The 10740-nt window shown below is 48.3% G+C and overlaps 1 protein-coding gene across 4 annotated transcripts in view; it reads left to right on the top strand.

Annotated features, from left to right (window-relative positions):
- The first annotated feature begins 2987 nt into the window (after positions 1 to 2987).
- The window catches only part of gmppb (GDP-mannose pyrophosphorylase B), a 34746-nt gene continuing 26993 nt past the window's right edge, over positions 2988 to 10740 (top strand). Inside the window, exons 1-3 of one of the 4 annotated variants that reach the window (XM_086001227.1) lie at positions 3003 to 3224; positions 3410 to 3461; positions 5915 to 6049. In XM_086001227.1, the coding sequence (XP_085857353.1) occupies positions 5921 to 6049 (129 nt within the window). In that variant the 5' untranslated portion in view covers positions 3003 to 3224; positions 3410 to 3461; positions 5915 to 5920. The other 3 variants (XM_086001229.1, XM_086001226.1, XM_086001228.1) reach the window with 3 other exon arrangements.

Raw genomic sequence — 10740 nt, 5'->3', positions numbered from 1 at the left:
TCGCACCAATGCTCTTCTCGATATTCCTGGCTGCAATGCTCCATCTCACCCTCAGTAAGCTCCCCGCTGGAGTGAAGCTAATCTACAGAACAAACAGGAAACTGTTCAACCTCCGTCGCCTCCAGTCCAGATCCAAGGTCGTACCATCCTCTGTCATCGAATTACAGTATGCAGACGATGCTTGCACCTGCGCACTCCCTGAGGTCGAACTCCAAACCATCGTCAACACCTTCACCAAAGCGTACAAAAGCATAGGCCTTACACTAAACATCCATAGGACAAAGGTCGCCTACCAACCTGACCCCGCCACACAGTACTGCTCCCCGATTATCAAAATCCATGACGAGGCCTTGGACAACATGGGCCACTTTCCATACCTCGGGAGCCTACTGTCAACAAGGGCAGATGAAGTCCAACACCGCCTTCGGTGTGCCAGTGTAGCCTTCAGTCACCTGAGGAAGAGAGTGTTTGAAGACCAGGACCTCAAACCCAGCACCAAGCTCATGGTCTACAAAGTAGTAGTGATACCCGCCCTCCTGTATGCTTCAGAGACGTGGACCATGTACAGCAGGCACCTTGAAGCACTGGAGAGGTACCACCAACGCTGCCTCTGCAAGATCCTGCAAATCCATTGGCAGGATAGGCACAACGACGTCAGTATTTTCGCTCAGGCCAACATCCTCAGCATCGAAGCTTTGACCACGCTCGATCAGTTCCAATGGACGTGCCACATCGTCCACATGCCCGATACGAGACTCCCAAAACAAGCGCACTACTTGCAGCTCCGACACAGCAAGAGAGCCCCAGGTGGGCAGAGGAAACACTTCAAGGACACCCTCAAAGCCTCCTTGAAAAAGTGCAACATCCCCACCGACACCTGGGAATCCCTGGCCCAAGACCACACAAAGTGGAGGAGAAGCATCCGAGAAGGCGCTGAACACCTCGAGTCTCTTTGCCGGGAGCAAGTGGAAGCAAAGCGCAAACAGCGGAAGGAGCGCACGTCAACCCAAGCACCCCACCCAACCGCCCCTTCAACCACCATCTGCCCCACCTGTGACAGAGGCTGTAGGTCCTGCATTGGACTGATCAGTCACCTGAGAACTCATTTTTAGTGTGGAAGCAAGTCATCCTCGGTTCCGAGGGACTGCCTAATAAGAAGAAACTCCTGCAGCCCTAAAACATTCTGAGATCTCTGCATTCCTCCAATTCTGGCCACTTGCACATCCCCAATTTTAATCGCTCCACCATTGGCGGCTGTGCTTTCAGCTGCCTAGGCCCTAAGCTCTGGAATTCCCTTCCTAAGCTGATGCCTCTGAATCAGAAGGTTGTGGGTTCAAGTCCCACTCCAGGGACTTGAGCACAAAAATCTAGGCTGACACTCCAGTGCAGTACTGAGGGAGCGCTGCACTGTTGGAGGTGCCGTCTTTCAGGTGAGACGTTAAACCAAGGCCCCATCTGCTCTCTTAAGCTGGACGTAAAAGATTCTATGGCACTATTTTGAAGACGAGCAGGGGAGGCATGGCCAATATTTATCCCTCAATCAGCATAACAAAATCATTATCACATTGCTGTTTGTGGGAGCTTGCTGTGCGCAAATTGGCTGCTGCGTTTCCTACATTACAACAGTGACTACACTCCAAAAAAAACTTCATTGGCTGTAAAGCGCTTTGAGATGTCTGGTGGTCGTGAAAGGCGCTATATAAATGCAAGTCTTTCAAGTCTTTCTTTTAAACCTGGCCGCCTCTCTACCTCTCTCCTTATATCATCCCTCTTTGACCAAGCTTTCAGTGACCTTTCCTAATATCGCCTTGTGTGGCTCAGCTATTGGATAATACTCCTGTGAAGTACCTTGGGACATTTTAATACGTTACAGGCGCTATATAAATGCAAATTGTTGTTATACACACTGTTACAGTAATCTCTAATGTAGTACTTTGTATACGGCTGTTGCATTATCTATACAGTAATATCTAACATAGTCTTATACACTGTTATTATCTATAAAGTAATATTACATTTCATTGCTCGTATACACTAATACAGTGTAACCTGTAACATTGTACTCTCTTATGTACAATGTTACACTGTCCATACAATATTTGCAACACTTTCTGTTTCAATATTCGTAGTCTCTTTTGCCCAAATTCAAAATGCAGACCTTGCGTAATTAAATTAGAGTTTGCCGAGTCCAAAATGAGACAGGGCGAGGATGGAGACTATGCTTGAGGTCTCATGTCGGTGAACATTTATTGGATATCTCTGTCATGTCATTAACTAATGATTACATATCATGGAAAGCTGGACTATTTTAAATCCAAAAGCAAAATACTGGAAATCTGAAATAAAAACAGAAAATGCTGGAAATACTCAGCAGGTCAAGCAGCATCTGTGGAGAGAGAAACAGAGTTAACGTTTCAGGTCGATGACTCTGTTTCTCTCTCCACAGATGCTGCCTGACCTGCTGCGTATTTCCAGCATTTTCTATTTTACATCCAGTCTGCTTTTTAGAGATTTCTGGCCACCATTCAAAAATGGGCAGCAACCCACAATTCAAGATTCCATCTGTATCAAATGTTGTAATGGTGAAAATCATTGGTATAGAATTGCTATCAGCTGTTACTATCAGTGATGCCAAATTAAAGCATAGAACAGGCGATGTTAGTAACAACGTCCCTCCACTCACTGTCGATTGGCGCTGTCCTCCCAGTTCCTCACCCACATTCCCATCTTGCGCACGCATTCCACTCATCGGCGTTGCCCCTCTTTCACTTCCGATTGGCTAGTGTTGGTTGCCGCTGTCACTCTATCTTATTGGTCGACGCTGGCTCTCTTTTATTGTTCGACATTGTCTCTCTTTATTATTGGTCATGCTGTCACTCTCGCTCATTGGAGGACGCTACCTTTTCGTTTCTTATTGGTTGCTTTGGCACACCTCTCACTTCGCATTGGTCTACTCACTGGGCGGCGTTCTGCTATTGGCTGTTGCCACGTTACGGCGCGGCGGCAGTGCCACGTCGCCCGAGTTTGAGAAAAGAGAATGCGGGGAGAGACCGCCTCTCCCTCACCGTGAGCCGGCGGCGCCTTGCAGTTGAGTGCAGGGCAATTTCCTCGCGCGGGGCGGGGGTGTGAGCGCAGGCGGCTAGGCTGGGCCATGTACAGAGATTGAGTCCCGGACCCGGGGTGTTGCTGAGAGAGGCGCCCGGGGGTGGGGCTCTGACTGACCGGTAAGTGACTGCCCGGCTTCATCCCCGGCCGACGCTCCGGGTTATATTGGGCCAGGAGGGGCCGCGCTGCTCGCCGCCATCCCCAGACTGGCCTGTGGGTCAGAGGATGGGCGGATTCTCTTTACTTGAGTAGCGCCAAATGTAGTCGACACTGCGAGGTTCAATACCTTTATTTCTACCTTCAGCAAAGCGAACAATTTACAAGCGGAGTAGATTTACAGATAGAGAGCAATAAATGTAAGTGCGCATTCTCACATTGTACTAGCTTTAAAGCACACACTGCCTCCTTTTATACCGTCCTGCTACATGTCGCACACTTGAATCTGCCTCTGTTGGCTTGATGGGCTTCCTTCTGCCATCTGACTGAACATGGCTCTTCCCGTTCAGTACTTTTCCACCAGGCTTAAAGCCCGTTTCTCCTGCATGAAGCCTGCCCTTATCTGTCTGGTTTCACTTTAATCCGTCTGCTTTCTGTGAAAATTGCAAAGAAGTAGCTGTAGTTTAGTAACACTTTTTTGTCTTTCAAACTTTCACAGCCAAAGGCGGTCTTCTGGCAGACCTTTCGCCACAATGCCTTATTCACTACACTGTTGCTAACGAGCTCACACACACACACGTGATTACTGTTCTGCATGCTAACCTAATTTTTAATGCCCTTTACTCTATATTCCAACATGCCCCACTTTATTTAGTCTCGCCTATTTTTATGCAACAACTACTTGCATTTTTGTAGCACCTTTAACGTAGTAAAACGTCCCAAGGCACTTCACAGGAGCAATAGCAAACAAAATTTGACACCGAGCCATGTAAGGAGATTTGTGCGGTATTTTAAACCAACACTCGACACAAGGTTTTAGATCGGTGGTCAAGTTGTCTTTATTGCACCGGTGGGGAATAGTCTGCTCTGTCTTAGGCAGACCTTTCTAAATTGGTACAGCAAACACTACATTTTTATACATTACAACACATGTCCAGCTTATTCAAAATTCATTCCTGCCACCTGATTGCACCTTGGCCCGCATGCATCTTCACTGGTTGCTTATGCCGCGTTACATTAAAGTACTGCCTTTATCGGCCGTTATCACTCAAGCTGTTGTTGCACCTATGACCTTTGTTTATACCAGATGGGGTACTCATTGTCCTCCTCCTCCTGCCTCTCTAGGCCCCTTTCATTGTTTTACTTTCCTGCCAGAACAGAACTTGCATCCTCTTCGGCCTCTTATGGTTCCATGTCTGACTGTTATTTCCACTGCCAATTCAGCATCTTAGAAAAAGCTTATTACTGCAAAGTATTGTCTTTATTACACCATTCAGTGAAACTGCCAGTGATGTCAGTTTAACTCTTTCCCTACTGCAAGACATTAGGACAGTACGAGGCAGATTTTAAGGAGGGTTCTTAAAGGAGGTGAGAGAGTTACAGAGACGGAGAGGTTAGGGAGGGAATTTCAGAGCTTGGCACCAAGGCATATGAAAATTGGGGATGCTCAAGAGGCCTGAATTGGAGGAGTGTGGAGATCTTGGTGTTTTGTAGGGCTGGAGGAGGTTACAGAGTTATGGGATTGGGTGGGTGAGGTGAGGCCATGGAGGGATTTGAAAATAAGGATGGGAATTTTAAAATTGAGGCATTGCTGGACCGGGAGCCAATGTAGGTCAGCGAGCTGGGGTGATGGGTGAACGGGACTTGGTGCCAGTTAGGGTACAGGCAGCAAAGTTTTGGATGAGCTCAAGTTTATGGGAGGCTGGCTGGGAGAGTGTTGAAATAGTCAAGTCTAGAGGTAACCAAGGCATAGATGAGAATTTTGGGAACATATGAGCTGAGGCAGGGACAAGGAAGGGCAATGCTATGGAGGTGGAAGTAGAACGGATATGTGGTCGGAAGCTCATCTCGGGTCAAAGACGACGCCAAGGTTGTGAATGGTCTAGTTGAGCTTCAGACAGTGGCCAGGGAGGGGGATGGAATCAATGGCTAGGGAGCTTGTAGTTGGAGGACATTTCTGCTCATCCAGTACTGGATGTTGGACAAGCAGCAAGACAAATCGGAGACAGTGGCGGGGTCGCAGGAAGTGGTGGTGAGGTGAAGCTGGGTGTTGCAGCGTACATATGGAAACTGACAGTGTTTTCCAATGGTGTTGCTGAGGGACAGCATGTAGATGAGCAAAAGGAGGGGGCCAATGTCTCAGTCACATAGAATGTCATTTGTGACTTTGAGAAGGGCCATGGCAGGGGCAGAAACTTGATTGGAAGAGTTCAAACATGGAGTTGCAGGAAGGATGGGCACAGATGTGGAGGGTGACAACATTTTCAAGGATTTTGGAGAGGGAAGTGAGGTTGAAGATGGGGCGTAGTTTGCAAGGACAGAGGGGTCAAGTGTGGGTTTTTAGAGGTGGGGGGTGATGACAGAAGATTTGAAGGGGACTGGGTCAGTAACTGAGGAGAGGGAACCATTAACAATATCAGCTAACATGGGGGCCAGGAAGGGAAGTTGGGTGGCCGGCTGTTTGGTGGGAATAGGGTCGCGGGTATGTTTAGTCCTCCCTTGACTCAGTCCCACCCCTGTTGGTATACTGGGGGGGTCACACTCCTGTTGTTGCTGGTGTTTTGCAGCATTTTAAGGCCCTGTTCTCATACTAACTTTCACCTCTGGATTACTGAGTGAGAGGTCCGACTGCTACTTTGATTTTGTTTTACAGGCGACGATGAAAGCGTTGATTTTGGTCGGAGGCTACGGCACGCGGCTACGACCACTGACGCTCAGCGTTCCGAAACCGCTGGTGGACTTTTGCAACAAGCCCATTCTTCTGCACCAAGTGGAGGCTTTAGTAAAGGTACAGTCAGCACCTCCCAGACAGGATAGAGACCAGAATGTGAGAGAATGGAGCACAAATATACCAAGACACGAACCAGGAATAATTGGCTGTGTATAGGGGCAAAGTTGGGCAGTACATGTTCCCAAATTACTCTCCAGTCATTTCCTCTTATTTCTTTATTACGTGAGCTTGTAAACCTTCAACATTGTACAACTATTATACCTAATAATGAGTATTAGTACAACTATTATACCTAATAATGAGTATTATTATTGGTGCCAACATATTTTGGGGAATATTACGAATGCGCCAATATGATTTAATGTGGTAGTTTCCCCTTTCAACTGTATTGGCGCCAATACTAAAGAGACCAGTGACAGTGCTCATTAACGTTGAGTTGACAATTAATTCAACAGCTCAAGGTGTTCCCTACATAATAGTAATAGATCTGCAGTCAGCACTACTTCACCCTTGTGTCATACAAGTACAATATCCAATAAACAATCCAAGCTGGGAAGGGCAGTATCTGTAATTGTACTTTTTTTTAAACGGTGCAATATAAAGATCCCATAAGTTTCGCTCACTCACCATTGCACTTCAGCTGAAATCCTGGGGAATAACAGTACGCGGGGTGTTGCGATAACGGATGCATGTGCTTATTGGGCGCATTTTTGAAAAATTCATTGGCAAGGCCAGCATTTATTCCCCATCCCTAATTGCCATTGAGAAGGTGGTGGTGAGCCTCCTTCTTGAACCGCTGCAGTCAGTGTGGTGAAGGTACTCCCACAGTGCTGTTGGGGAGGGAGTTCCTGGATTTTTAACCCAGCAATGCTGAAGGAACGGCAATATATTTCCAAGTCAGGATGGTGTGTAACTTGGAGGTAGTGGTGTTCCCATGTGCCTGCTACCCTTGTCCTTCGAGGTGGTAGAGGTTGCGGGTTTGGGAGCTTCTGTCAAAGAAGCCTTGGTGCATTACTGCAGTGCATCTTGTAGATGGTACACACCGCAGGCACGGTGCGCCGGTGGTGGAGGGAGTGAATGTTTAACAAATTGTATTTATATAGCACCTTTAACGTAGTAAAATATCCCAAGGTGCTTCACAAGAGTATTGTAAGATTAAAAAATTGACACCGAGCCTCATAAGGAGAAACTAGCACAGATGACCAAAAGCTTGGTCAAAGAGTTAGGTTTTAAGGAGTGTCTTAAAGGAGGAAAAAGAGGTTTAGGGAGGGAATTCCAGAGCTTAGGGCCCAGGCAGCTGAAGGCACCGATGGTTGAGCGATTATAATCAGGGATGCTCAAGAGGGCAGAATTAGAGTGCAGATATCTGGGGGGTGGGGGGGGGCTGAAGGAGATTTCAGAGAAAGGAAGGGGTGAGGCCATGGAGGGATTTGAAAACAAGGATGAGAATTTTGAAATCGAGGCGTTGCTTAACCAGGAGTCAATGTAGATCAGCGAGCACAGGGTGATGGGTGAATGGGACTTGATGCGAGTTAGGACACGGGCAACTGAGTTTTGGATGACAAGTTTACGTAGTGTAGAATGTGGGAGGCCGGCCAGGAGTGTGTTGGAATAGTCAAGTCTAGAGGTAACCAAAGGCATGGATGAGAGTTTCAGCAGCGGAATGAGTTGAGGCAAGGGCGGAGACGGGCGATGTTATGGAGGTGGAAATAGGTGGTCTTAGTTATGCTGCGGATATGTGGTCGGAAGCTCATTTCAGGGTCAAATATGACACTTAAGGTTGCAAATAGTCTGGTTCAGCCTCAGACAGATGCTAGGGAGAGGGATGGAGTCGATGGCTAGGGAACGGAGTTTGTGGTGGGGACTGAAGACAATGGCTTTGGTCTTCCCGATATTTAGTTGGAGAAAATTTCTGCTCATCCAGTACTGGATGTCTGACAATTTAGAGATCATGGAGGAGTCTGGAGAAGTGGTAGTGAGGTAGAGCTGGGTGTCATCAACGTACGTGTGGAAACTGTTGCTGTGTTTTCGGATGATGTTGCCAAGGGGCAGCATGTAGATGAGAAATAGGAGGAGGGCCAAGGATAGATCCTTGGGGGACTCCAGAGGTAACTCTGCAGGAGAGGGAAGAGAAGCCATTGCAGGTGCTTTTCTGGCTATGATTAGATAGATAAGAACGGAACCAGGCGAATGCAGTCCCACCCAGCTGGACGATGGTGGAGAGGCGTTGGAGGAGGATGGAGTGGTCAACCATGTCAAAAGTTGCAGGAAGGACGAGGAGGGATAGTTTACCTTTGTCAGTCACAGAAGATGTCATTTGTGACTGAGAGCTTTATCGGTATTGTGGCGGGGTAGAAACCGGATTGAAGAGATTTAAACATGGACACGGATTTGGGAGGCGACAACATGCTCAAGGACTTTGGAGAAGAAAGGGAGGTTGGAGATGGGGCGGTAGTTTGCAAATACGGAGGGGTCAAGTGTTGGTTTCTTGAGAAGAGGGGTGACGATGGCAGATTTGAAGGAGAGGGGGCCAGTACCTGAGGAAAGAGAACTGTTAACAATGTCAGCTAACACGGGAGCCAGAAAAGGAAGTTGGGTGGTCAGCAGTTTGGTGGGAATAGGGTCGAGGGAGCAGGAGGTGGGTCTCATGGACAAGATGAGCGCGGAAAGATCATATGGGGTGATCCGAGAGCAACTGGAGAAAGATGCGAGTTCAGGGCTAGGGCAATGGCCTCAGTCTTAGAGACAAAGAAGTCCATGAGCTCCTCGCACTTGTTGGAGGTGAGTGTGGAGGAGCCAGGGGAGAGGGGTTTAAGAAGATGGTTAGCAGCAGAGAATAGAAGCTGGGGGTTATCTTTGCATTCCAGAGTCATCCTGGAATAGTGAGCAATTTTGGCAGATGAGAGCAGGACCTGATAATGCTTTGTGGTCCAGCCAGACCCTTGGACTTGAGGGAGTGAAGATGAGGGCCGTACTGGGGGTACGGCCATAGTGAGAGAGAGTAATGGTTTTAATAGGGACTAGGGCATCAAAGGTGGTGATGAGGGTGTGGCTGAGCAGATCGGTAGCTGCAGAAAAGTTGTGGTGAATGGAGGGAGATAGGCCATACAGATAGGATTTCGTAAGTGCAGTTGTAAGAGTTGGGAGAGAATTGTTCCTGGGGCGGACACACAAGGAAGTAGGATTAGGTGGGGGAACTGATATGAGGAAGTGGTCAGAGATGGCCTTGTCTGCGATTGACACGATTGGAGTAGTGAGGCCACGAGAGATGGCAAGGTTGAGGGTGTCCGTGAATATGTGTGGGAGAGAGTAAGGGAGGCTAGGAGGGTAATGAACTCAGAGGAGAGAGCGCAAGATGAGTTGAGATGGAGGTTGAAATTACTGAGGATGAGAAGCCGCTCGGTGCAGAGGCTGAGGGAGGAAAGAAGTGAGGATATCTCGGTGATGAGATACTCAAAGGAAGGGAAAGTGGCAGAGGAGTAAGGGGACAGACCAAGGTGTGATTTGGTGATGAGAGCCACACCGCCACCACGGCGGTCTGAGCGGGGCAAGTGGTGGAAGGTATAGCCAGGCGGGGAGGCTTCATTTAAGGGTAAGGTGTCATCACTCCTCATCCAAGTTTCCATCAGGGCCATGATGTTGATGCAATTATCCACGGTAAGCTCATGGATGGCAAGGGCCTTGATCGCAAGTGAACGGACATTCTGGAGGGAGATGTGGAGTGGGTCGGTGATAGCTGACCCACTGCCAGTGTCCACAGGGTCAGCACTGGGAGGAGTGAGTTGGACGGGGAGGAGATTGGCAAGATTAGTCCCCCGCGGGTGTGCTAGACAGGAAGGTCGGTGAGAGAGTAGGATGGGCAGCTGGGGTTGCTGCTCGTGAGGAGGCAGTGACGAGTGCCACAGTGAACCCTGCGGAGGATGCCAAGAGAGGCACAGAGGGAAGCTGTGTGGGCTTATCTAAGAGAGAGTCAAGCCTGGGAGAGCGGCAGGTGAGTAGGAAGGTCGAAGAGTAATGAAGGGTAGGGATTTGGGAGGGCAGAGTATCTGTGGGAGGAGATGAAAGGAGGCATGACGACAGGAGCGAGCGGTCAGGGAGGGATAGAGAGAAAAGAAAAAGAGGGAGAAAAAAGTGTAAATAGAAGTGAACGGCTCGGGCCTGGATCGGCAGCCAAAATGCGCGCACGAATAGACACCGGGAAAAACCCAAGTTACATAGGCCTGGTCATGTAGCAATTATAGGGATGCATATTTCCTGGTAGTAGCAGGGAATAGGTTGGTGACAATAGTAGGGAGTCCAGAGTTAAAGTCAGAGGTCTCGTGGAGGGAAAAAGTTGACACAGGTAGGATGGAGCATCGACAAACTGTCCAAGTTCAGAGACTGGTGTAGCAGGCGAGTGAAGTCCAGAAGCTATTTCAAGGGTAGAGAATTGGATGATGGAGGTTATTGCCATGGTAATGAGAATCAGTTGCAGTACAGAAAGATGATGGCAAAGTTGGCACAAAGTTGGAGGTCACTGTAGATCAGAAGTGGCGGAGAAAAAGTAAAACCACTAACTAGCGACCAACAAAGCAGAAAAAACAGTCGAACAAGTCACCCAGCTCAGCAGAGATACAGCCATAGTGGGGAAGATAATTTTTTAGCAGCAAATTTTTGACACAGCAAATGAGTCTTAAGGTGTAGTCCAGTGTAGAAGTGTAGTGGTGTAATCCAGTGTAGTCCAATGCAGAAACGTAGTCTAGATGTCC

Source organism: Somniosus microcephalus, chromosome 11 (assembly GCF_052327205.1).
Source record: "Somniosus microcephalus isolate GS21.2 chromosome 11, FLI_Smic_1.0, whole genome shotgun sequence".
Classification (NCBI taxonomy): domain Eukaryota; kingdom Metazoa; phylum Chordata; class Chondrichthyes; order Squaliformes; family Somniosidae; genus Somniosus; species Somniosus microcephalus.
Note: the sequence above shows the minus strand (reverse complement) of the source record. Positions and strands in the feature narration are given on the sequence as shown.